Source organism: Miscanthus floridulus, chromosome 16, assembly GCF_019320115.1.
Source record: "Miscanthus floridulus cultivar M001 chromosome 16, ASM1932011v1, whole genome shotgun sequence".
Taxonomy (NCBI): domain Eukaryota; kingdom Viridiplantae; phylum Streptophyta; class Magnoliopsida; order Poales; family Poaceae; genus Miscanthus; species Miscanthus floridulus.
Window position 1 is genome coordinate 39261740 of NC_089595.1, and position 27929 is coordinate 39289668.

Below are 27929 nucleotides of genomic sequence, written 5' to 3' on the forward strand. Positions count from 1 at the left end.
CAAACGATAGCTTGCGGTAACCCATGATACTTGTAGACATTGGAGAGGAAGCACTGAGCAACTGAAGAAGCAGTGAAGGGATGCTTGATACTCACAAAGTGGGCATATTTGGAAAATAGGTCCACCACCACCAGGATGCAAGTGAACCCGCTAGAAGAAGGTAGGCCTTCAATGAAATCCATGGATACGACGGACCATGCTTTATCAAGCACTGACAATGGTTGTAAGAGACCGGGTAACTTGGTCTTGTCTGGCTTGGCCCGCTGACACACATCACAGGCTGTCACAAAGGAGTGGACGGCCGCCTTCATACCTGACCATGCGAACAACTGCTTAAGACGGCGATAGGTCACTGAAACCCCCGAATGCCCACCAATGGCGCTGCTGTGCATGGCTTCAATCAGCTTAGTGTGCAGACCAGAATCACTGCCTACCTAGATGCGTGCCTTGTAACGAATGATACCATCTCGGAGAGAATAATGAGGTATAGCATCGGCTTTCAGAGATAGCTTGGTCAGAAGCTCTTGTGCATGAGCATCGGCAACATCTCTATATACTAATCCTGCTTCCAAAAGCGGGCTTCCCATCGTGCCACGTCGCCCGTTAAGCCGCAAGCCGTTCGATCTGGCGAACTTGCGATGGTGGCCGTTCGATTGCGGATCGGTTTGGTCTGTACCCGTTTCGTTGTAAACCCGAAACCTCGGGAACCTTCTTGGGCTCATCCGTCGAGCGAGCGGCGACACGGGCGCCTGCAACCAGCGAGACATCCCGGCGCAGGCGCGGAGACCCCGGACGCTCCGGTCCCGGCCATCCCGGCGTGGGCGGGGGCCCCAGCTGCCCGGAGTGGCGGCTCCGGCCACCCCGGAGCGGGCGGCGGGCGCAGGCACGGCGGCTGCGGCCACCCCGGCTCGTCCACCGGCTCCGACTCCCTTCCCATTGCCGCGGCCGCAGCCTCGTCCCTCACCTCCCACGGCGTCCAAAATGGCACCCCGGCGACCTCCTCCTCCACTCTCCCTCGCCCAGCGTCGGTGAGCCGGCCGTCCGCGTCCAGCTTGCTCCCACCCATCGCCCGCTCCCCTTCTCTGCGCGCGACTCCCCGGCGGCACCTTCCCCCTGACGCCAACACCAAGCTCCAGCTCGACGGACTCGACTTCCCCCCGGCGGCGCGACTTCCCCCGGAGGCGCGAGTCCCTCGGGCCCGCATCTAGAGTTCTAGACGGCGAACGCGAGTCCCCGGCCCCGCGAGCACTCCGTTGCGGGCTGCGGCGGCACCAGGCAGCTGGCGAGTGGCGAGTCGCATCGTTGCGGCATCACCTCACCAGGCTCCAGGCAGCCGCACGGTCCCGGCAGGTGCAGGCTTCGTGCTCCAGCTGACCCGATTCACTGTGCATAGTTTTGAGCTATTGAACGGATGAATCAGATAGGATGATTCAATTGCTGAATTAATTAGCAGATAAACAGCAGGTACTGAAATTGATCCGTTGTTCTGGGTTACTGAATGGACAATGTTCAGAATTTTCAGTTTCATCAAATAAATAGCAGGCCCTGACATAGTTATGAAAGGAAGTGAATGGACGTTATTCAGATTCTGGGGAAAAAATTGGATCTTCAGACCTTTGCTTTGAGATAAGTTTCAGAGAAAAACATTTGCTTGAGAAAATTCAGATTAAAGCACGACAAGCTATTAGAAGCAGTGACTCACTTCCCTACAGAACTGTGTGATGAACCAAAACTAAGTCCTTGCCTTGATGGCGATTACATGAATTAGCCCGATCATTCAGTTTAGATTGACTTTGTTGTTTAGACTTTAGAATAGCGTTTGTGTAGTCTGGCTGAAATAGAAGCTACACCATTAAATACTATTGATTTTTTTTTTGTTTTGGCTATCTGGCCTAAATAAATATTTGAATACATTTGATGCTCATAGTTCTATAAATTGTCCCTCACAATAAATTATGTGATGCAACTCCATAGTCTTGGGAGACTGATATCATTCTGAGCCTATATGGTACACCTGAATGCTATTAAGAATTTGTAATTTCCATCTTACAAGTAGTTATTTCTGACATGGATTATGTGAGCACTTCAGGTTCCTGCTACAGTTCCTTTGTCCTTCAGCCAAGGTAAGTTTTAGCTGCAATATAGAAATTAGCACAATGTTCTAATTTATCACTTGAAAAGTCATTTGCTATTTGCTTCTATGTGTCCTCTTCCTGCAGCAATCTTTCTTGGTTTTGTTTCTATTTATAGACTAGGGACTACCTATAGTTATCTGAATAATGTGTTCTGCATTCCTTTTGGAATTAGATGATTATTACAGGTTTGTCTTTTAACATCTAAAATTATTCAGTTACAGATGAACGCAGCGTCACCGGATCATCAAAGAAACAAGGAGTCACCCACCACACCAGTCACCAAAGAGGAAGCAACTCGACATCAAGGTGTGCCAGATCATCGACAAAACAAGTCACCCACGATGCCGGTCACTGAATAGCAAGCAACCGAGCATCATGGTATAGGTTCATGCACACCAGACTGCTGCACTCTCCCATCTTCATCATTCAGGCAATTAAGAAGTTTGTGCCAGCCTTCGAACCTAGACTGGTGACAGTGGTTTCGCGACAGCGGCAACAATAATATTGGATTGATGTGCAATGGCAGCAATAATAAGACAGAGTTTCCTGACTATGAAGTGGAGAGTTAAGTTCTTTTTTTTCCTACATGTGTCCTCTTCTCTTTCTCTATTTTTCATCATTCAACTGGTCTCATGAATCCAATTTCTGGTACACTCTTCCTAACCAAATCAACCTATTCGGTTTAGGTTTTTTTTTTCCAAAACTATATCCAAACGATGCATTCGCTGGGTCTCTTTAGGGCATGAGTCAGTGTTTCCTTAGGTAATAAAATTCGGCATAAACACTGATAATGCAATGTTGAGTTGCTAACTACTTCAGATATCTTGGTCCCTCCTGTTCAAAACATTCTAGACATCTTCCAATAACTGAACTGATTTTGTCTTACTTATCAAGTATGAGGTCAAACTTGGTACACCATCACCGGCGAGAGCAAACAGCTTAGGTTAGACAGGCATGTATCAAAAATCTCTTCTTGAGATTGATCTATGCGACAGTGCTTAAATTAATGTGTAAATGCATCATTCATGGAAGCATTAGGTTTCATGCTCTGCCAAGTGAAAACAGCAAAAGGAAATAAGATAATCTATGGTATTATTCTTCAGAGTTAAGGATAGACTCATCATCTTAATTGTAGGCTCATCTGCCTTGCCTATGTGTTGTGCTCATCTGCATTGATATGGCATTCAGGCCCTTCTGGTGTGGCGCCACTAGGTAGCAACCATTTACTAATTTACAGTAATCTTGTAGATTTTACAGAACATTAAAAGCAACATTAAATCATCTCTTTCAGAAAGAAGAGAATCCTCACCCATTACAGAGGAGGAAGTCAGGGCAGTACTTCGTGCAATTGAACCCACCACATGCCAAGATCTGCTGTTGAGGTTCAAGGCTCGTCTAATAACCCAAGAGGTAGTGTTACAATATAAATAAATATAATTTTGGCCAGAACTTGTTAGCACCAAATATGATCAAGCTTCACTAGTAGTGTTACAATTTTGGTCATAAGTAGATAATAAACCAAAATACATATGTTGATGTATAAACTCAGTATAGATTAATCAAGAATGTAAATGTAAACCTCGTATAATCTATAGGTAAATTTAGTGCCAACTGTAACCTGACAAAGCAAGAGCTCAAAAAATGGCTTTCATTATGCAAAAGTTAGAGCAACTCCAACAGAGTTGGTAAACATAAATGGCTAAACTCATGATTTAACCAACCTCTAAAATAGAAACCCGAGCAAAAAAACAGAAAACTCCAACAACCTTTCCAATAACGTGAGGAGAATGGTTAGTGGCACATGCAAGCTATATCTAGCATGCGACAACTCTGGGATACATGACTTGCTATTTTAGAAAGCCAGATACAATAACTGTTGGAATCTCTCATTTTTCCCAAAATAGTTAAATATAGATTACACAACATGGATAGCTCTTCTGTTGGAGTTGCTCTTCTTCGGCTAAACTAAGTAACAGCTTCAACAAAGTACCATCGATGTTTCAGGTCACTGCAAAGCAAAATTAAAAAAAAACAGCAACTAGCAAAACAAATTAGTACAAGGCTCTGGTACAATAGTGCTCCGGTTTGCTTATTATCTCCCCTTGCTATCATGGACAGGCCATGTATGTTGTATGGTCGCTATAGCAGTCCCAGCAACTAGAAATCCAGCAACGCATCAAAGAGATGAACTGGCCAATCTTTAAAGTGGGCGTGGCAAAGCCGCGCCGGTCTTTCTAGTAAGACTGGACTACGGACTCCAACCATTGTGGTTGACAGACAGAGATAGCTGCCAATTGCCCAGAGGGATAGCGGGACAGGGCATCTACAACGCCATTCTCGACGCCCTTGCGGTATACAATCTTGTACTGGATCCCAATTAGCTTAGTGAAGACCTTCTGTTGCCATGGGGTGTGAAGCCATTGTTCTGAGAGCTGAATCAAGCTGCGGTGGTCAGTGATGATCTGGAACTCGGCATGCTAGAGGTAACTGTGCCACTGCTCCAAAGCCAGCAGAATGGCCATGTACTCTTTTTCTTATGTTGACAGCCCCATTGAACGCGGACCCAATGCCTTACCGAGAAACGCGAGAGGGTGTCCCCCTTGCATGAGAACGGCACCGACGCCGTGGCCACTGGCATCTGTCTTGACAACGAACGGTTTGGTGAAGTCGGGAAGAGCAAGCACCGGTGCCGAAGTCAAAGCTTGTTTCAGAGCCAGAAACGCTTGCTCCTGGATGTCAGTCCAAGTGAAAATAGCGCCCTTACGCAATAACTCTGTAAGAGGCTTGGAGATAACCCCAAAATGACGCACAAAGCGTCTATAGTATCCAGCGAGTCCCAAAAAACTACGGAGCTCTTTGACAGACTTGGGAGATGGCCAATGAAGGACTGCTTGCACCTTCTCCGGATCTGTAGTGACACCTGCCTCAGAAATAATGTGCCCCAGATACCGCAGCTGCCTCTGAGCAAATACACATTTGGACATCTTGACTTGCCAATGATCGCGAAGAGTTCCAACACCTAACGAATATGCTCCACGTGTTCTTCATAGGTTCGACTGAAAATGAGGATATCATAAAAAAACGAGCGCACACTTGCGAAGCAAAGAAGCCAAGGTCGAATTCATGGCTTTGAGGAATGTGGCCGGTGCACCAGACAACCCAAAGGCCATAACACGAAATTCATACCGACCCATGTGAGTTTGACATGCTGTTTTAAATTCCTCACCGGGCTGCAGCCTAATTTGGTGATAACCAACTATCAAGTCCAAGCAAGAGAACTAGGAAGCATGTGTCAGCTCATCTAAAAGCTCTTCGATAACTGGCACTGGATATTTAACCTTTGAAGTGATTGCATTAAGGTGCCGGAAGTCAACACAAAAGCGGAAGGTTTCGTCCTTCTTCTTGACCAGTAAAACAGATGATGAAAAAGGACTTGAACTGGGTTGAATAACTCCGGATTTCAACATCTCTGCAACTTGACGTTCTATTTCATCTTTCACCGCCGGTGGATACCGATACGGCCTTCCAGGGAACTTGACGTTCTATTTCATCTTTCACCGCCGGTGGATACCGATACATCTCTGCAACTTGACGTTCTAATTCATACTTCGGCTTCCAGGCGTCGAACACCTTGGCGGCGTCCTCCAGGGAACCGACACGCGTGCCGATGGAGGTCTCCACCGCTACGATGCGGTTGGTGAGGTTCGTCTGCACGGATTTGAGTTCGTCGAGGATGAGCTTGGTGTTAGGATCCATGGCGCCTAGCTGCTTGCGGAAGCGGGTGAAGTGCTCGTGGTCAATTTGGTGGGGCTCTAGGGTGGGATCGGACTCCGACGATCGTTTCCATCACCGATCGGATCAGCCTCGGCATGGACCTACGGGTTCACACACTCGCCGCCGAAGCGATCAACCAGCCGTCACGGGTTGCGATCCCAGATCAAGGTGAAGGAAACAAAATCGGCCAAGGAATCGGTGCTCCAAGTACCAATTTGTTACGAACTGGTAACCGGTTGAGAGTTTATGCAGGGAAGTAGAGGGGAATTGGAATAAGGTAGGGCAAGCAAACCATAGGTTGGGGATCAGATGAGTTATTCTTGCAGGAGTAGCAAGTTATGTGTTACAATTGTCATAGATTGATGCCTCTTCCTCACGCAAGCTCTCATACTCATACATATAGTTGTGCTCAAGCATCGCCAGCTAGCTACGGAATCACGACGTCGCCCACTTGTCACCAGTCACCATCTTGTTGGGCACTCTAGGCCGGTTGGACCTCCTGGGCAGCGGCCCATCTTCTCCTTCATTTGTCGGACACGGAACAGTAGAGCCTGGAGGCGTAACAGTATGCTCTATGGATGCAACGCAATCGGCGGAGACATGGAGAGCAGTGCTTGCCGGTTCAGGTAGCCGTCTAGTGGGCGGTAGACCTGGCTTTCGATCTCGACCAGGCCTGGCAAGCTCAACCACAGAATGTGACATCCGGAGCAACACCAACCTGGGAGAAGCCTGTTAGAACTGTAGATCATACTAGGGATAGATCCGAGGGGCTACTTGCGGTTAAATAGAATCACGAGCCCTAGTACATCTACTATTGCAATGAGAGACATAGAGGGGTGGAGTAGAAGATGGACGTGTCAAACCTGACACCGTAGTGGAAGATTCACTCGCGTCCGCCATGGAGTCGATCTGCGCTAGGGTAGCGATGGTCGGGGAAGAGGACGTCGGTGATGGGCAGTGACAACCGACGGTGAAGGCAGTGAAGTCCGGTGACGCAGTCTGGAGGCGGCGCGACTGGTGGCTTCCCGTCACTAGCTGCGCCCCTCTCTGATCGGATTAGGGTTTAGATCTCGGTGGGGAGCTCGGCTCAGGTCAACCTCGTGATAAGAGCCGCCGGCCCCCACCTCTTTTTATAGCGCAGTGTGACAGGGCCCCTCTAGCCATGGTGGGTTGGGCGCCCCCGATCAGGGCGCGAATCGGCCTAGTTAGGATTAGAGATTAATCTAACAATCTCCCCCTTGATCTCTTTCCATCTTTCACTTTCATATCATTTACTTTTGTTCATTCCATTACAGATTAGTGCATAGAGCATGTCTCATCGTCACGGTCCATTGCTGATAGATTTAACAGCTACAACACACTACTCTGTTCTGAAATAGATACTTATCTTTGGGCCTTCTTTTGTCCAGGAATTATAGGCTTTCCCTTAAACCTATGCCGGCTACATGTTCTCTGAACACGTTGGGTGGTAAGCCTTTTGTAAGCGGATCCACGAGCATCTTTACGGTACTTATATGCTCAAGACTTATGACTTGATTCCAGACTTTATCTTTCACAACATAATACTTTATGTCAATATGTTTGGCAGCACCACTTGACTTATTGTTGTGAGCATACTGTACTGCCGGATTATTATCGCAGTATAACTTAAGTGATCTATAGATGTCGTCAACCACCTTCAAACCGGGTATGAACTTCTTTAGCCAGTTCACCTGCCCTGTTGCCTCATAACATGCTACAAACTCGGCATATATTGTGGACGATGTAGTGACGGTTTGCTTTGAGCTTTTCCATGAAATAGCTCCCCCTGTGAGAGTGAATACATATCCAGACGTGGATTTTCTATCGTCTCCCGCATAATCAGAATCTGAATATCCCACTATATGGAGTGAATCAGATCTTCTATACGTCATCATGAGGCCTTTCGTTCCTTGCAAATAACGCAAGACTTTCTTTACCAATTTCTAGTGTTCTATTCTAGGATTGCTCTGGAATCTACCAAGTAACCCGGTAACAAATGCCAAGTCAGGGCGCGTGCATACTTGAGCATATTGCAAGCTTTCGACAACTGAAGCATATGGAACCACTTTCATTTGATCAATCTCATATTGGTTTCTAGGCCATTGAAAATCTCCATATCTATCGCCCTTGACTATAGGAGCAGGTGAGGAACTACATTTGTGCACACTGAATTTCTTTAAGATCTTTTCTACGTATGCCTTTTGTGACAGTCCTAATACCCTTTTACTTCTATCTCGGTGAATCTCGATCCTTAGAACGAACGAAGCTTCACCAAGATCTTTCATATCAAATTTTGAGGACAAAAACTTCTTTGTCTCCAGTAGTAGACTGACATCACTACTAGCAAGTAAGATATCATCCATATACAGGACAAGGAAGATAAACTTTTCATTCTTAAACTTTGTATAGACACAATTGTCCTCTACATTCTCTTTAAACCCAAAATTCTTTATTGTCTGATCAAACTTCAAGTACCACTGTCTTAAAGCTTATTTTAATCCATAAATGGATTTCTTTAGGCGGCATCCCATTCGTTCTTTTCCTTCCATGACAAAACCTTTTGGTTGTGCCATGTAAACACTTTCCTCCAAGTCCTCGTTGAGAAATGACGTCTTTACATCCATCTGATGTAATTCTAAATCGTAATGTGACACTAATGCCATTATGATTCTGAAGGAATCCTTACATGAGACTGGAGAAAAGGTCTCATTGTAATCAATCCCTTCTCTTTGCGTAAATCCTTTTGCCACAAGTCGTGCTTTATATCTCTCTATATTTCCTTGAGAGTCAAGCTTTGTTTTATAGACCCATTTACACCCTACTGTTTTGGCTCATTTAGGAATTATCTCCAAATCCCAAACTTTATTGGCATTCATAGATTTCATTTCATCTTCCATGGCCTCAAGCCACTTTGATGAATGATCACTTCTCATGGCTTCTTCAAATGAGGTGGGATCGTTCTCCATTTGAAATTCCTTAGTGTTATACACTTTATAATCAGCAGGAATAGTTAATTTTCTAACTCTTTGAGACCTTCTAGGGTCCTTCACATTTGGCACATCTTTTGTTTGAGGCTGTTGTTGCTCCCCCTCATGTGTGGCAATTAGTTCTATAGGATCCTAAAGAACAGGTTCCTTATCATCATTCATTGTTGCCACAGGTGGAATAACAGCAGGTGTTGGCACCACAGTATCTTGAACTGTCGGTGCAGCGACAGCAGGTAGTGAGAAAAATGGCTCATGAATCATCAGAGTGGGCGCATACACCCGCTTCTCTTCAAGGTCAATTTCTCGAGCTATCATGCTCCCCCTCATCATTTCATTCTCTAGGAAGACAGCGTGTCTCGTTTCCACAAACTTTGTATGTCTATCTGGATAGTAGAAACAAAAACCTTTTGACTTTTCTGGGTAGTCAAAGAAATGGTAACTTACTGTTTTGGGATCTAGCTTTCCAATGTTTGGGTTAAATACTTTAGCCTCAGCAGGACTTTCCCACACACGTAAGTGGTTTAGTGAGGGTACTCTTCCTGTCCACAACTCATACGGTGTTTTGGGCACCGACTTACTTGGTACTCTATTGAGAATATGAATAGCGGTTTTTAACGCCTCCATCCACAGGCTCAATGGTAAGGTGGAGTAACTTATTATACTACGCACCATATCCATTAGGGTACGATTGCGTCTTTCAGCTACTCCATTCTGCTGAGGTTCGCCCAGTGTAGAATACTGGGCTACTATACCATTCTCCTGTAAGAACCTTGCAAAAGGTCCAGGAACTTGACCATATGGGGTATGCCGACCGTAGTACTCCCCCCCACGGTCGGACCTAACTATCTTAATCTTTAAATTATGTTGGTTTTCAACTTCTGCCTTAAATATCTTAAATTTATCCAATGCTTCTGTTCTTTCTTTGATTGGATAAATGTAGCCATAACAGGAGTAATCATCTATGAATGTTATGAACGAATCATAACCATCCACACTCTTTACAGGAAACGGACCACAGATGTCTGTGTGAATAATCTATAGAATTCATGCGCTTTGTTTGGCATCTTTCTTAATTTTTTTTACATATTTTCCTTTAATGCAATCTCTGCATTGCTCTAAATCTGAGAGCTCTAATGGAGGAAGAATATCATTCTTAACTAGTCTTTCTATTCTCCCTCTCGAAATATGGCCTAAACGACAGTGTCATAATTTTGACAACGCATCGTGAGCTCTCTTTCGTTTTCTGTTTACATCCGTAGATGATGATACATTCACATTGTACGCAACGTTCCCATCATCGCATACAACATTCACATCATCACATAGTAATAACAAATAAAGCTCATTTTGTAAGATAGCAAGACCAACACATGCATTATTAAATGTTATCTTACATTTGCCATTTCCAAAATAGCAATCATATCCATCATTGTCCAAACATGAAACACTAATCAAGTTCCTCTGTAATGAGGAAACATAAAGAACATCTCTAAGTATAAGTTTAAAACCATTAGCAAGCTCTAGAGAAAGATCGCCAACGGCTTCAACTTCTACTCGGACTCCATTTGCCATTTTAATGTGTCTTTCGCTTCTTTGCGTAGTCCTCGTCGAACGGAATCCCTGTAAAGAATTAGCAACATGAACAGTTGCACCTGAGTCAATCCACCAAGTAGATTTCGAATACTGTATATATAGGGATTTATTTATGAACGTAATAATGTTCTCACCTTTCTTTGCCATGATCATCTTTAAGTAATCGGGACAATCTTTCTTATAATATCCCGTCTTTTTGCAATAGAGACATTAGTCTTTCTCTACTGTGAACTTGTTTTGCTGAGGCTGATGCAGCATGAGACCCTTTCCCTTTGACTTTGAGGAGGAGTTAGCATTATTATTCTTTTTTCTTATTATCTTTTAAATAATTGATAGAGTCATCATTGGCAGCTTTCATTCTCTCCTCTTGCACACACATAGCCATGAGCCTCTCCATGTCCTATTTTTCGGGCTGTATGTTGTAGTTGACAACAAAAGTGTCAAACTCTTTTGGCAAGGAAGCAAAAATCAGATGATAAGGAACTCTTCCTTGAGAGCCAGATCCATTGGTTTTAGCTTGGATGCCAAATTGCTCATTCTTAGTATGTGCTCTCTTATGCCACTATTACCTGAGTACCTCTCTGTCACCAGCTACTTTATCAGCTGGGTAGCATATGTTTTTGAAGAGCCAGTGAATTGACTCTTCATTTTTTTCGAGGTACTCAGTGATGGTGTCACGCTCTGGGATTGAGCCCACAGTTGTAGGCTCAATCGTGTTCTTTATCACAGTCAAATATTTTTTGTTGGCAGTGACCCACTTCCTATGCTTAAGGTCATAGGACATTCTTTAGGATGCAAAATCCCTCTCTTTTGTTGCCCAAGTGGCATCAGCCTCATTTGTCTCCCTCACCGGTGCCACAGGCTCTGTGAGACACGGTGTGGTGACTACCCAGTCCACCTCAGCCAAGATGAAGGCCAGGTCAATCTTTTTCTTCCACTCCGTGTAGTTATCACCTTTGAGAGTGGGGATCTCTTTGATACAACCCATCAAGTTGTATCCGCCTAAAAACACAATTCATGTAGTGTGAGAACATAAATAATGACAACAATTGTATGCCTTGATTCCAACGTTGGTCAAAATTAAAATATACAATTGTTTATACATTAAATCTACATCACCGTTGGGCAGAAATAGAATTAATACATGACAAAAAAACTCATCATAATATTGTCATTAATCAACGTTGGTCAGAATAATAACAATATTATAATCAATTAAAACATATCCATTTTCAAAATTAAATTCTTCCGTTGGTTCGAATTTAATAATGAAAAATATATCTTTAAATACGCAGCGGAAAAATAATCTCAATTTTGTGAATTTTACCCACAGGAAAATTCTCTTTTCTATTTTCTTTAAACAATTTATCAATTTTCCAGGAAATAAACATTTACTGGAAAAAGAAAAAAGAAAAAACTAATTAAATTCATCACTGTTCATTCGGCCCAGCCGGGAATTCGGCCCGACCCACTACCGTCCACGCGCTCTCCCGCGCGCTCCCCTGCGCCTAGGCCGCAACCTGGGCCTGGGCTGGGATTTTGGCCTCGCGCCCTCGCTCGCCTGGGCTGCGAGTCGGCCCGATCATCTGGCGCCGTTCATTTTGATCCGACGGACGAGCGTCGAGATCGGGTGAACAAAACCCGCCGACGCCGGCCTCCTCCCGAACCCTAACATCATTCGGTTCTTTGCTCTCTCTCTTTGCCGCTCTCGTTTCTCTTCTCAGCGCAGCAACAGCAGCCACCGAGTGAGAGCGTGCGTAAGCGAGCAGACGACTCGGCGTCGTCGCCGGCCCCCTCGCTGGAGCGCGCGCTCCCCACGCGGGTGAGCGCGCCACCGTCAAGCGGCCTGGTTGTGGCGCCCCTTTGGCCAGAGCCCGGCGAGCAGCACCCCCGGCTCGGTCTTCTTTTCCCCACGCGCTAGCGTGACAGTAGCGCAGCGCAGCGGCGAGGTAGGCCTCCCCTTCCCCTTCGAATTTGGTTCTTTTTTCAGTTCTCGGATTCAACCGATTGGGGATAGTTAGGTTTAGGGTTCACGGGTTTAGGGTTCGGCTCTTACGTTCTTAAGGCTGAAACCCTCTTCTTTTCTCATTTCCTTAACCAGTTAGGGTTAGGGTTCAACCGAACCCATTGTTCTTGTTAGACCCGCACTGGATCTAACCTTCTACTTATTTTTCTAATCGGTTTACCCATTCTAGATCTAAAACCCTAGAAACCGATGGCTCTGGTACCATTGTTAGAACTGTAGATCGTACTAGGGATAGATCCGATGGGCTACTTGCGGTTAAATAGAATCACGAGCCCTAGTACATCTACTATTGCAACGAGAGACATAGAGGGGTGGAGAACTTGACACTGCAGTGGAAGATCCACTCGCGTCTGCCATGGAGTCGATCTACGTTAGGGCAGCGATGGTCGGGGAAGAGGACGTCGGTGATGGGCAGTGGCGACCGGCGGTTAAGGCAGTGAAGTCCGGTGACGCAGTCCGGAGGCGACGCATCTGGTGGCTTCCCGTCACTGGTTGCGTCCCTCTCTGATCGGATTAGGGTTTAGATGTCGTTGGAGAACTCGGCTCAGGCCAACCTCGTGATAAGAGCCGTCGGCCCCCTCCTCTTTTTATAGCGCAGTGTGACAGGGCCCTCCTTCAAAGGCCCAAGTAGGCCGTTAGGTCCAGTTAGGATTAGACTAACAAAAGCCCTCCGTGGGATGGTTCAAATGTAACACTGACGGAGCGTTCTATGAACGGCAGTGGAATGGAGCCACAGTTGCTGTCCTGCGTGATGATCAGGGGCGTTTTGTGAGGGACGTCGCCAAGTGGTATGACCACTGCCTCGATGCTCTGACAATGGAGGCAATGGCGTGCCGAGATGGCCTGAACCTGGCATTCCAGTTGGGGGTTCAAAGACTCTGGCTTGAAACTGACTGTCAGGAGGTGATAAAGCTCTGGATGGCAGGAGGGAACCAAAGATCGAGCATTGTGAGTATTCTGAAGGAGATTAGGGAGCTTAGTTTGGTTTTCCAAGATTTTAAATTCTCGTTTGTTGCTAGATCATGTAACAAAGTAGCGCATACACTTGCTAAACGAGTCGCAGGCGAATCACGAGCTGGGTGGTGGTCTTATGCCCCGGCCTGCGTTTCGAACCTGCTGATCTCGGATTGTAATCCGGCTCCCCCTTAATGAATGAATCTCCTTGATCGCAAAAAAAAAAGCAACTTTGCATTAGAGCTATTAAAAAAAAAAACTTTCCATTAGAACATTTACTTGGCAGATTCCAAACAAGCTTGTTTTTTAAAACATACAGGAATTCACTACAAGTACATCACGAGTGCCAGGAACCTGCACAACGACACACGGCCATTCAGTGCTGGTACTACTGGGACTGAGCAGCTGCGATCAGGGCGGCTCCGAGGCCAGACCCGTCCTTGGTGAGCTTCACCGCCACCGACTTCGACGCCTCCTCCCCGAGCAGCTCCACCAGCGTGCTCTCCAGGCACTTCCTGAACTCGGCGTAGTGCTCAAACAGGCCACCGTCGATGGCGACTACGGACTGGCGCTTGTCGCCGGGCACTGCTCTCCCTATCTTCCTGAGGATCCCAACGATCCCCGCCGCGGCCAGCCGGGCAGACCTGCTGGTGACGATGTCACAGATCTCGACGACCATCTTCCTTGTAACCAAGGACGTGTCCACGATCTTGAGGTTGTCGGCCAGTTTCTCAGCCACGATTCTCAGGTCAGGCGTATCGTCATGGTGCATCGCAGAGATATCAGGAGTCCTGAAATGTCAAACATTACACAGCAACGTTTGATCAGCATTTAGTTTTAACTTTTTATATGTCTGTTGAGAATTTGAAAAACGCAGGTGGTGTTCTAATTGGTGGTTCACCCTACTGTGCTTAACTCTGGTGTTTGATATAACATGCAGCTGTTCAGAGAAAAGATATATACCTCAGAATGAAGCGAGTTTTGAGCTTAGTGTGGCTGACATTGCCAAAGATTGAAGATTGTGATGCGATTTTAAGCAGTACCCTCCTTACAATTTCGCCAAGATACATCCCTGAAATCAACTTCTCGAAGATCTGAAAACAAGTAACAGTTAAACTTTGTAAGCAAAGGTTTTTTCTTTACTAACATGAATAAGAGAACCATTGTCCATGCTTCCTGTCAAACCTACCTGTTCCCCTGGGTTTAAGCTTTCCTCATCCAAGGCTTGATCATATTCTGTGATTGGGAGGCAGGACGAGTCGAAGTTACCCCATTCTGTGTTTATCACCTGAAATGCAGAAAGCATGGTGAGAACACTGCAAAAAGCAGGCAGGTAATCCTGTGCTCCTCTACACAAGTTACATGAATGAAATGAGAAATATTATCAGGACATCCAACATTACCATGTTTCCTGATTTGGGTAATTCTCCCTCCAACTTCGGTATGGTGCTTGCTTCTTCAACGTACGCGGCATTTGAGCCAGTACCTAATATCACACCAATGACGACATCCTCATCATTGTACCGACCCGCAGCCAGTGTCCCGACGGTATCGTTGATCTGAGGCATGAAAATGTATTGTCAGACTGTGATCCTACGAAAGGGCTGTTTCTATGAGAACAGCTAAAATAGATGGGGTCAGAAGCTAAGGGCTAACCAGTGCAGCCACACGCATGTCGACGCCTTGCTTCTCCATGGCCGTCTGCAGCTCAGCAACAACATCCTCACCTACCTGAATAGTTTCAGAAATGCTATGGTATAAGAATTGTATTGTATAGACTTGCAAGATTTTGCATAAAGCAATATGTTGTGGTAACTCTAGTAGGTAACAATAACTATCTAGAATTCACAGCCACAAAATGAAATAAAGAATGGATACTTACAGCGTCGTCGATCGAAAATGCCTTGGTCCACTTGATGAGCGTGCCTGACGCAATCGACGTTTGTCGCACAGGGAAAGAGAATGTGAACCCGAGTTCTCTCTGCTTATCATCAAACACACTGCTGTGCCCTTCTTCACTCGTGATGTACTTGGCTAATGCTGAAGCAATAAAACCAAACAGCTCCTGAAGAATTCAACACCCAACACCCATGGATGAGCTAGGGGGCGCAAATGGACAGTACAATTAATAAACCTGGAAAATGTGTACTACTCACCGAAGCGTTGCCTGACATGAGGTGAGGAGGGATGGATACCTCCTTGGACTCTCGCTTGGCGACACGCTTCTCTTTCCCCGCGAGGTGCACGCGCAGGACGCGGAAGTTTGTTCCGCCGAGATCCAAGGCGTAGAAGACACCCTCTTCGTTCCTGATTTTTGGACAATCGTAGCATGTAAGCAGAGATTGACAACAGGTAGGCACAGGTAGCTGGAAAAATCATAACGATGACCATCAGGCAGCGATCTTTATATGTTTTTTTTCGTTTTGTATGTATACAGGACGACTTTTTATCTGGTTTGAATGACTTCCACCAAATGCTGGACTTGTTTTGGTAGGCTGGACAGCCGGTGCAACAGATCACTCATGACTATTCAATAGCAGCTGGTACCACGCAACTGACTGTTCAATTGTTGAGCAGGATACAGATTGCTAAACTAGAAAGGAAAGAGCACAGCAAGGCAGCATCATGAATTGCGCCTGCTTATTCGCCAGATTTTCTGTTTTCAGCTAAACCGAACCCTGGCTAATTATCCAACTAAACTAGCCAGTCAGGTCGGATATTACCTCCATCATCAAGAGGAGAAAAAAAAAGAAAAGGGACGGGGGCACTGTGCGCTGGCACTCCAAAGTCCAACCTCCTCGCAGTTGCTCTGTTCCCAGGACGTGCCAGCTTGCTGCAGCGCATTGGAGGGCAGGCAGGCAGGCAGGCGGTTCGACAGCAGGCTGGCAGGCTCGCGAGCTGGCACGTGCCGCCGCACAGGGGTAAGGGTTCACGCCAACACGCGGACAGACACGCCAGCACGGGTCGAGTCGATCGGGAGGACACGCGTTGTATCTACGGAAGGGACGAACGAACAAACAGAGACAAGAAGGCAGCTCGTGCAGTCGTGCTAGCAAACGAAAGCCAGTTCGTAGTGCGGAACATAGCATCGCGTCGATACGAATATGAAGACGATGAAAGCAATCCGGTGGTGGTGGTGGTAATGGCAACAAAAGAAATTTACCCGGTGGGGAGGTTGTCGACGTAGGAGATGATCATCTTGACCTTGCTGCCGCCCTCCTCGCGCAGGCCGGCGCGCATCTCCGCCTCCATCGCCGCCGCCACCTCGTTGAGCCGCGCCGCCGACGCCGCGCACGCCTCGCGGAGCTCCGCCACCACCCGCTCCGCCGCCGCCGCCGCCTCCGCCACCATGGTGGACGTCGACCCCGGCCTCGTCACCGTCGTCGAACAGCTAGCGGGCACCAACAACCTCCACGCTCAGCAACCGGCCGGGCACCGGCTGGCAACACGAAAGCTGCGACCTTTGGGCGCGACAATGCCAGATGGCCCAGATCCCGCGCCGGAATGAGAGATTTTGGTTTCTCACAGGCCACACCGAAGAAGACGAAAAGATCTGTACTGGACGCGCTATCCACTTGGAAAAAGGAAAATCGGTGGAGCACGACCTTGGGTTGGGAGGATTCGTGGCTCTGGCCAGGAGCTTTATTTATAGCCTCCGTCCCCTCTGGCCTCTGGGACGAGACGACAACGGGTTCCCATCGCCATCGGGCCTAGAAGCGGCTGACTCGGACTCGTACCTGTGGGTAAATAAGATTTTTTTATCTTATCTTATTAGATTTGGATATATCTAATTACCACTAACCCCTGCTGGATAAAGACGGGCGGCGGCGCATGGCCTTGCCAAGAGCGCTGCTTTGAATTCTCTTCCTCCGCCATTGCCCACGGGAAGTGCATGAACAGTTGCTTGGCTTTGACCATGACCAGGCAGGGGCTGCCGCAGCAGTTTCTTTTTCCTTCTATTCTTTTTAGGTACAATTGCCGCCGAGGCGCCGACATCGGTGTCATGTCATCTGTTCGTTTGATGTGGCTTGTCGTAAACGATCGTAAATTTCTAGTCGAAACAGTATTCTTCTCTCACATAAATCAGCCAGCAGTACTTTTTCACGAACCAGCAACGATACAAAACAGCCAACCGAACAGGCTTGTGCTCTGCCTCTGCTCAATGCTGGGTGAGTCACTGGTCCCGTGGTCCCGTGGGTGCTGTAGACATGTAGTACAATCTCAGCCAATTCTAGTTTCTGCTCGTGTTCCACGAGTCACTGGTGATCATGAGAGCCTCAGATGGTTTACAACAATCGGTGTCTAGATCACTCGATCCTCGGTTCATCGGAACGTCACATTTCCTTTTCTTTTTTTTTTCAACTAAACTTTTGTATTAAAAACACATGGATCACACGATAAGATAACAATACGTTAAAATTAAATACAGACGTTAAAGTGACATTTAATCCAAAAAAATAAATTAAGTTCGTGAAATTAACACAGTTACGGAAAGCGTGACGTCGCATGCTCACAAACTCTACTGTATAGACATTTCCGTGATGCGGCTTATCAGCCATGTGAAAGCTCTAGTTTGGTTTTGGTTAATTGATGAAACCCTAAGTGCTAACCTAGGTTATCAAGATGATTATGAGATAGGTAGCACTACTCCAAGTGATGAAGCAATGATGAAGATCATGACAATGGTGATAGCATGGTGATGATCAAATGCTTGAACTTGGAAAAGAAGAAAGAGAAAAACAAAAGGCTCAAGGCAAAGGTATAAAATGTAGGAGCCATTTTGTTTTAGTGATCAAGACACTTAGTGAGTGTGATCACATTTAGGATAGATAGCCGTACTATTAAGAGGAGTGAAACTCGTATCGGAATGCGGTTATCAAAGTGCCACTAGATGCTCTAACTCCTTACATATGCATTTAGGATCTAGTGGAGTGCTAACGCCCTTGAAAATATTTGTGAAAATATGCTAACATATGTGCACAAGGTGTTTGCAGGGTTGAGATGGGTTTGGGTGGGATTCGGCGCTTTTGGAAAAATGAAATGTCTATTTTCTATTGCGCCGGATGCAAAATTCTTGGTGGTTGGCACATTTGAGCAAGGGTGAAGAAGTTAGAATTGAAATGGAGTTGGTTGAAATGATGCTGGCGTCGGTCTACTGACCGGACGCTGGGTCACTCAGCGACCGGACGCTGAAAGGCTGCGTCCGGTCGAGCTGGCAGAGAGGTCGCCAGTTTCGGTGTTGCACCGGACGCTGGACCTGAGATGCACCGGACGCTGGTTTTTGCGTCCGGTCAGACTGACGGGTCTGCACAGTGGCTAAGGGTTGAGCACCGGACGCTGGCTGCGTCCGGTCAAGGTGGACCGGACGCGTCCGGTCGAAAAAACATGCCTCGGGGAGCTTACTGGAAACGACCGGACGCTGGGGCTTCAGCGTCCGGTCAGTTTTGATCGGAGCGTCCGGTCAGCTTCGTAGCCGTTGAAATCTGATGAGCAGCGTTTGAAGCTGGTGACGCGTGGCGTCCATCGGGCGACCGGACGCTGAGGGCCAGCGTCCGGTCGGTATGACCGGAGCGTCCGGTCAGAGCGCGTTTTGCCCAGTGAAGGGGTATAACGGCTCTATTTGATGGGGGCTCTATTTATAGCCCCATGGCCGGCTCAAGGAAGCTCTCTTGCACATTTTCATTGACATAACAACCTTGTGAGCTTAGCAAAAGCCCTCCCACTCATCTCCATCATTGATCCATCATCATTGTGAGATTGGGAGAGAATCCAAGTGCATTGCTTGAGTGATTGCATCTAGAGGCACTTGGTATTCATGTTGCGCTGCGGATTTTGCTTGTTTCTCTTGGTGGTTGCCACCACCTAGACGGTTGGAGCAGCGGTGGAGGATCGGCACGAGTTGGTGATTGTTCGTGGCCATCTCCGGTGATTGTAAGGGGAGTTGTACCTTCCCCGGTGGAGTGCCGAAAGGTAACTCTAGTAAATTGCTCGTGTCATTGAGTTACCTCACTTGTGGGTCGGTTCTTGCGGTGTCCTATCGTGTGGACGAGGTTTGTGAAACACCTCTTAGCCGCCGAACCACCAAGTGTTGGTCGACACAACGGGGACTAGCGTGTTGGCAAGCACGTGAACCTCGGGAGAAAAATCGGTTGTCTCTTGTCATTTGCATTCTCCCGGTGATTGGCTTGATCTTCATCTTGTGATTGGTTCATCCCCTACACGGCGATATAATCACCCTACTTACTTGTTTACATTCTTGCAAACTAGTTGATACAAGCTCTTTAGTGTAATTAGAATTGAGAGCTTGCTTTATTATTTACATTCATCTAGTTGAGCTCTTTGGAGTAGCAAGTTTGTGTGCCTAAGTAATCATTACAACTAGAATTGTTGGATAGGTGGCTTGCAACCCTTGTAGAGCTAGAGCAAGTTTGCATTACGCTATTTATCATACTAATCAAATTGCTCTAGTTAATTTGTAGATTTTTAAATAGACTATTCACCCCCCCTCTAGCCATATTAGGACCTTTCACCATGACATGGTGTTTTTCTCTCATAATAAAACAACATCAGTCGGCTTATCAGCCGCAGAAACCATCAGCCGAATAGCCCAAATGTTTTATATCAGCAGGAAGAAATCTTCGGTATCCATTTCTTTCGTGCGCCAATAAATCCACAAATAAGTCCTGCCGCATCTCCATAACATCATGAACACATGTTCAAGTATACGTGTAAATATTAGTACATGTCACATGCCTAATACTGCATGTCTTAAAAAATCTCTCACAAAACCAAGCAGCAGACGTTGCGAGCAGCAATACACTTGCTGATGGAGGGGAGTCGATGCTACACTTGCTGATGGAGGGGAGTCGATGCACGTGTTTATACCGGTGGCGAGGGAGGGCGAAGGTTTATTATGTAGCGAAGAATCCGATGGGTTTCGTGGGTGACACCATTATATGCAGTCGAGAAGCCCTTTGCAGTCGGGCGAGGCCGCGGGGCAGGGGTCGCGTGTGATTGCGAGTGGTGGTGGTCTTGGCGCGGGCGGGCGAAGACATGAGTCTCGGGCGGGCGATGGTGCAATTATAATCTGATAAAAAATGAAAACGTTAGCCTATGATTAAGCACGATTGGTTTTTGTTTCTATCTATGTATCTCTTAATTAAGATTATGATTTGTGAACACCTTTTTTTTTAGAAACAAAACGCTATCATGCACCCTCATATATGTTTTGTATTTCACCATTTATTTTTATATAGGAAACGTATATGTAATGTATTTTAACATTTATTTTTATAGTAGTATGCTCATGCTAACGCTACGGTGACTTTACAGTTATGCTAACGCCGTGGGGATGACACAATAGAAGGGACGAGCATAAGAAAGTAAAGATACGACAACTGCTTTTTTCAAAATAGACATGACTGGGTGCAAATTTTTTTAGATAAAAGGCTCCCCATTTTATTGCCATAAATACCTCCAACTTCTCATAATCCTGGCGACCTAAAGTATCACCTTTTTGCTATTGTTTCAACAGGATTGTACAAACTACGCACAAGGCATTTCTCATGCAATAGTCCTCTCCTTCATGATCTGCAATGTAAATTCGTGAACTATACATAACTACTTCCACATTGGAATTTTTTTCCTTGCTATGCCAAAATGAATATTGTTTTCAGCCTAAAATTCAGAGGCTCTCCTAAAGTAATAAAAAGAAATTGGTTCAGAATGTACAAATGGATCAGGATCAATATACCTTCTTTTTTGTCATTTTTTAGTAAATCAATATAAAGGACACGGTGATACCTACTGAACAGAATCAGACATGAATTAATTATTATGTTATATTTAAACTATATGCTATAACATTTAAAATATTTACCTCCCTGGCACTCATTGAACATTAAAAAGAATATTTTTAAAGAAACTACACTACATCCTATAGTATTTAAAATAGAAGTGCCTACCTCACTTTCAGTTGAAGTTTCCTCATTCTTATACGATACTGAATCATTTTTGTCAGCCGCTGTTTGATCTTGTGCACAATAACTTAGGCCAAAATTCCTTCATGACAAAAAAGCCAAGAAATTAGCAGAGGACAAAATGTTTATAGAAGGTTCTAAATTTTCAGAATGTGGTGAGAAATAGAGAGCATACTTTCTTGCTTTCCGCTTCATTTCAGTTAGTCGCACTCAAAATAAACAAACATGCCAAACATCTCAAGTAGATAATACTGCAGATAAGCACAGGTACAACTGAGTTCAAATGGAATCAGTTCAAACAGTAAAGCAGTGCACCAGTTAGCAGATCGTAGATGGAATCACTCTTGCCATCCACAAATATATTAATTGGTTAATCAAGTATTATATATGTCAGTGTAGTATTTATATCACTTAGTTAACAAATTTGACATCAACAATAGAGGAGTAGCCCTTGCCTGATGTGGCTGATTTGCATCTGCCTGTTGGAGGCTGACATCTTCCCTTGGTGACTTTGCACTGGTGGTTCCGTGCAGTAGTGCAGTCATCGCCGCACACAGTCAGTACGCTACCGGAGAACTGAATCTACCGATTGCAACCTCAGGTAAAGGGGTGAAGCAGGTGGTGGTTGCTGCCTGCAGTCATTGCGCCCGTGCACACAGCCACAGTAAAAAAATCAGTTGAACAATTTCAGAGGTGAACAGGGAGCCGGTTTAGATGTGAATATACTTGGTCAGCCTGATATCAATTCAGTAAACAATCTCTACATCTTGGGGGAGGAGGTCAATTTCAGAGGTGAACACTACTTTCAAAAGACCACCAAAACCAGCATCACTGCAGGATTATTAGTAGTAAATACCGAACAAAAAGAGGACCTAAGAGCGATCAGCAACGCGATCTAACATCTTTGTGATATTATTACTGACAAAAAAAAAAACAAGGCATCGCCAGCTCACCAGTTTGCTTCATACCGACACCACCCAAACTCTGCAAACACCACAAGCCCTAGAAAACGGTGCGCAAAGCCGAGCACACCACACGTAGGCAGGCCCCGGCTCGCACACACGCACAGAGAGATCGATCCACCATGCCACCAACAGGAAATTAAGGCAACCCACCAAGCTAAGGGTACACTTTACTTGAGTCTATTTTGGTATGCCCAAGGCAATAAGCAAATAGCTAAGGTGCTCTTAGCCAAACAAAGGTAAAACAAAGAGTAAAAATAAGAAACAACACTATCCAGGAAGTAAGGTAGAACAAACAGGCAAAGATCAAGATCCTCAATATTGATCGAAGCACCATTCAAAGCCATCAATGACTTGCCAGGAGGAACCATCCGCTGATTTGCAAAAATATATATATATATAGCACAATGATGTTCCAACGATCAATGGCTTCTGCTCTGTACCTAATAAACCCCACCTGGCCATCTGCTCCTTAGCTCCCGATCATCTAGCCTCCCAAGACAGCAGCGCCGTCCCTCAACTCATGCCGGAGATGCATTAGCAGTGCAGCCGTGACAACACGTGAAGGCTCATGGCGAGGTTGACCTCTGTTTCTCATTGAAGATTTGACAATCATCCTCTGAATCATTAATAAGGGATGGTCTTACTATATAGAGGCTGCTTTTCTCTATCTATTTTTTATATCAAATGCATTACTTTATTGTTAAAGACATCATTCATTTTTCTGTCTCCCATCCCATTAGTGCTGTAGATATAACAACAGCTTATAGCTTCAGTAAGACTGAAAATAACAGGTCAAATTGCCAAGTCCTTAGTTCATGTACTTTGTTGTTTGCTCCCTCCTACACATGCACACCGTACATAGCCTAAGGAACAGAACAAATCTGCTACTCTGCTTCTTGTTTAAAAATGCCCATATAAATTTTTTTCTCGAACACGTAAAATGCTCATACAGTTCTCACCTCATATGCTAAAAACAGAAACGTGGCTTGATCACAGTTAAAACTACACTTGCATATCCTGCTTCAAGCACAATAATTTTATGTGTTAGTATTGGGGCTCATGTAATAAAAGCCAAGTTACCCACATCGTCATTCCTTTTCGCGGGCACCTCTTGCTTGTTGCCCCTCGCCTCAGCTTTGGCCGCCTTCTCATGCTCCTTATCCTAAGTAGTATATATAGTGCAAAACAAGAGAGGGAAATCTTCTCAAAATCAAGAAACTGGAAAGTTCAGAGTGATGTTTCATTGAAATGAAGGTTTCTCACCTCGAAGCAGACAGGGCAGTTGGGATGCATTGCTCTTTTGACATAGCAGTGGGAATCCTTCATGACATTGTTGTAGCAACACCCTGTTGGATGGCAACAAGGGCACCAGAAATCTTTGTTGCACAACATGCAATGGAATATTAGCAGAAAGAAGTTTGTGCAGAAACTTACCACATTTATCACAGTGAAACAAGTTTATCACAGTGAAAAAAGTTATCTGCACCACCAGTTCTGAACAATTAGCAAAAGTTAGACTTTTGAGCGGTAAGTGGAAGACTGTCTGTCAGTATGGTAGTTACCTGCATATGGCACATCCATCACAATGGTATTGGTCATTTGAGACCTGGAACAGAATAGTGTTAGATTAGGAATCACAGTGTTAGACTGCCTGTTAAAATCAGGCATACACGCATACTGCCCCCCAAAAAAACATATACTCCAATATTTCTTTAACATATCAACATAGCAACTCATCCATATTTTCTAGACAATTCTTCGTTATCTAGAAAAGGTAGGAATATTTAGGTAGCCATTATATGCCAATACGAAGAAGAATCAGGCATATATACTGTACTCTCAAAAGAAAAGAATAAAATGTGATTGCTTTAGCCGATTGACATCTCAAATTCACAGCTAGTCTGCTACTATGTCCAGGTGCACTTGTTGGGGCACATCACTTGATCTAGATTGCAAACACGACACTAATCATATCCAATTCCAGGTCTAGGTCATCAATTATGCAGCAGTCAGATCTTGTTCAATTAGATGTAAAATGGAGAGCGATAGGGGGAGATGAACCGAACAAAGACTACGCACCTTGGCATCGTTGCGGCATTGGCGGCAGCAGGGCGCCATGACGCTGCATCCTTCTGTAATGCACACACCTTTTGTCAAGGCAGACACAAGAGACGTGCGGCGTTGGCCACGACGCACGACTGCAAGGACAGCGGGCCGCTCGACGGCGAGGACCACTTGTGTTTCCAGCATCGTGGAGGGGGTGGCGTGTCCGGCGGCCGCACGTCCAGCCGCCTCGATGGCAGGGCAGATCGTGGAGGCAGCGGCGCGTCCGGTGGCGTCGAGACGGCGGCGCAGCGGCGTCGAGGCGTCTGCCGGCAGCAGGCGCTGCTTCGCAGCGGGGAGGGAAAGGAGTCGTCGGCGTCGGCAGATCGGGGCGGGGCGGGGCGCGGACGCGGATTGGGGCGGAGTGAGAACAACGGCGCGGGTCCTTTTCCTTCTCGGCGAGGCGGCGGAACGGTCTTCTCGGCGATCCGTCGGCCGCGAATCGGGCATTGACAAGCGCGGGCGAGGACGACGGCGCTGGCGCGAACGGCGAGCTAGACGGCGCGAGTGCGATGAGCGGCTTCGCGGCAGGGAGAGAGGCGTGAGCGAGCGTCGGCGTCAGCGTCAGCGAGTGGAAGGCAGCGTGGGCATGCGTGTGACGGAGCGTGATAGAAGCGGGATCGTGGGAGGGGATGGAGCGTGATTGGGAGATGGATCGTAGGATCGGTGGGCAGGCGCGGGCGCAGAGGGCGGCGGCGACGCGCGCAGCTGAATTTTGTCGCAAAGGAAGGGGGAAGAAGCGAGGGAGGGGTGCGGGATCGACTTTCCTTCCTTTTTAATTTGTCGCAAAAAAGGAGGAAGCAGTGAGGGGGTGCCGTAGGGGCAAATCGCACAGGTCATGCAAGGGAAGCCAGGGGCGCGGTATCGCAGAACCATGCGTCCACGTTAAAATGTCGACACTAAAAAAAGATTCATTACTTTCTGTCTTACGCCCTTCGTCCCTAAAAGAGTATCGCTACTCAATCTTTCTTAAGTTTCACTAGATTTGTAGAAAATACTAATAATATAATTATTTTTAAAAGTCTATTATTAAAATATATTCGATGATTTATCTAATGATAATAATTATACGCCATAAATATTTTTATTTTCTTTCATATATTTGGTTAAAGTTGAAAATGTTTGATTTCTAGGGGAAGTGAGAATGGTACTCTTTTAGAGAGAGAGAGAGAGTAACAGCACGGTTCACCAGATGGAAATCATTGGATTAAACTTTGATTAAAAAATATATAACTTTCTCTTTCTCAAAGTAATTGCACATCTTATTTCACGAAGAATCAAATTTTTCAGTTTGATCAAATATAACAAAAACATACTAATATTATAATGTGTAATAAATATCCTTAGATTAATAGTAGAGTATATTTTTATAATAAATATATTAGAAGATATAAATATTGATAGTATTTTTTTATAAATATACTTAAACTTAAATTTTTGATTTTTCAAAAAATGAGATATGCAATTATTTTAGGACAGAGGTAGTACTGATTTCCAAATTGAAACCGTCATGGTCGTGAAAGTGTTTTGATGAATCCGCTAATAGCATAGACATAATATTGGATGTCTATATGATTCTTTTAGATTCCGATGGTCAAACCTAACAAGGATTTTAATCAACATTAATCCTAATGGCGAGCTAGATCATGAGTTGAGACAATAGTTGTGTTTTGGCAATATAAGCAAGACAAACTATTACTAGGAGTAAAAATTCTAGTTGTCTTTCAAATCGGAACTAAATCCCCTGCAGCATTAAACTTATGTATTGCAGCATATTTTAGCTTTACAGTTCAGTTTATATAAGGACAACATGTTAACAAAAACCCAATACTGATATTTGGAGCTACACTTGGGGAACTAATTATTCTTCTTCAAGAATCTACAGCTATTATGGAAAATGCACAAGTGCATGAAGGATACAATTGCCTTTGGAAATCTTCTTACCAGCAAAAACTCAAAGTCCTTTTTTTTCCTTCTCATGGGAGTCGGGCTGAGCACAAGAAACATTTTAAGAAGAAGAAATATGCACCTAGACAATTATACTTATGTCCTTTATTGTAGCAGCATAAAGAAACTTTGGAACACCTTTTCTTGGAATGCACTTTTGCAAGAGCTTGCTAGAATCTGCTTGGCATAAACCTCCTATCAAATATTGATGTGCAGCGGAGGCTACAGATCATCAAAGACAAACTCAACTCCCCTTTCTTTATGAATGCAAGCTTAATGTGTAGGACAATTTGGTCAGCTAGAAATGATTTGATCTTCAAAAGAATTCAAGCGACTATTCAAACCTCAAAGGAAATCTTCAAAAGAGAAATCTCCTTGCTTTTACATAGGATCAATAATGGATCCAAACTCCAAAGTCGGTCATAACTTTCATCCTAGGTTTTATTTTTTCCTTTTTTTTGTCTCCTGAAACTTCTATAAAACCTTGCTACTAGTTTTGTTATTTAATTCATTTCAGTAGGTGCTGGAGCCCCTCCTAACTCCTAAAAAACCAAAAAAAAACCTATAAGCCAATACGATCCAACAACTTCCTTCTTACACATTATAAGTTAGACAGCATATAAGCTCAGGGTAAACAATAGTCCTTGATCGAAAGAACCATTTCAAATTATTGTTCATTGGGCTTAATTCTAACTGAAACCTCACTTATTTGACTAAGTTTTTTTTTAAAAGTATAGTAACACCTTTAGTTCTAAATAAATGCATTATAAAATATAGTATTTCATAAAAAATAGTAAAACTAATTTGATGTCGTAGATGTTAGTGGATTTTTCTATGAACTTAGTTAAAGTAAAAAAAAAAGAGGTGGGTTTTGGATGTATAAAACAAACTAATAGGAGTAAAAATCTTGTCGCGGTTTAGTAAGATTCTTGTACGTACTAGTATACTCTCTCCGTCACTGAATAATAGATTCCTAAAATGTTTAGAACATATTAGTATGACATACAAAAGATCATATTACCCTTTATTAACTAGAGTAGTTGTGCACTGCTCGGTGATTGTTCCAATAGCACACTAATTATAGCATTTACTACAAGCATCTAACTGCAAAAACTCAACACTAAATTACAAAAATGAGAGAGGGTGCAATAAATACGAGGAGACTTTAAGAAAAATAAATGAGCTAGTGAATCATTCAACCTCCTAGATTCAATAATCTAGAGTATTTATTGAGAGATAGAGGGAGTGCTCATTTTCGGGTGGTCCGTCTCTCTTGCTAATTTTTAGATATTAGGTCAGTCTTAGTGAGGGTTTTATGGTCTAGTTTTCAACGTACCTATATTTTTAAAAATAGTGCAGAAAGATTTTATCTCCGTAAAATTCTCTTTCGTGGTCTCTCTTCGTCGATGCAATTGAGATGCAATTGAGATTGGCCTAAATGCAGC

At 44.9% G+C, this 27929-nt stretch overlaps 2 protein-coding genes and 1 long non-coding RNA gene across 26 annotated transcripts; 1 reads left to right on the top strand and 2 right to left on the bottom strand.

Moving 5' to 3' along the window:
* The first annotated feature begins 576 nt into the window (after window positions 1–576).
* On the top strand, window positions 577–2688 carry LOC136513326 (uncharacterized). Its single transcript, XR_010773337.1, has 2 exons — window positions 577–2123; window positions 2351–2688. It is a non-coding gene; the product is annotated as an uncharacterized lncRNA (long non-coding RNA).
* An 11060-nt stretch (window positions 2689–13748) lies between these two features.
* On the bottom strand, window positions 13749–17078 carry LOC136511932 (hexokinase-7). Its single transcript, XM_066505953.1, has 8 exons — window positions 16654–17078; window positions 15647–15797; window positions 15373–15555; window positions 15147–15221; window positions 14894–15049; window positions 14680–14778; window positions 14454–14584; window positions 13749–14281 (listed from the first exon to the last, which is right to left on the bottom strand). The coding sequence occupies exons 1-8, from the start codon at window positions 16839–16841 to the stop codon at window positions 13879–13881; spliced, it is 1386 nt and encodes a 461-aa protein (XP_066362050.1). The 5' UTR covers window positions 16842–17078; the 3' UTR covers window positions 13749–13878.
* A 3054-nt stretch (window positions 17079–20132) lies between these two features.
* On the bottom strand, window positions 20133–25299 carry LOC136512663 (uncharacterized). 24 transcript variants are annotated; one of them, XM_066506647.1, is made up of 10 exons: window positions 24514–24608; window positions 23997–24040; window positions 23869–23928; window positions 23698–23780; window positions 23519–23596; window positions 22889–23018; window positions 21925–22101; window positions 21645–21720; window positions 21455–21551; window positions 20133–20577 (listed from the first exon to the last, which is right to left on the bottom strand). In XM_066506647.1, the coding sequence occupies exons 1-6, from the start codon at window positions 24519–24521 to the stop codon at window positions 23001–23003; spliced, it is 291 nt and encodes a 96-aa protein (XP_066362744.1). In that variant the 5' UTR covers window positions 24522–24608; the 3' UTR covers window positions 20133–20577; window positions 21455–21551; window positions 21645–21720; window positions 21925–22101; window positions 22889–23000. The 24 variants fall into 24 exon arrangements, with proteins under 24 accessions (XP_066362744.1, XP_066362740.1, XP_066362726.1 ...); XM_066506643.1 differs by having other exon boundaries at window positions 22889–23050; XM_066506629.1 differs by lacking the exon at window positions 23869–23928 and having other exon boundaries at window positions 23519–23590; window positions 24514–25299.
* Between the last annotated feature and the right edge of the window lie 2630 nt (window positions 25300–27929).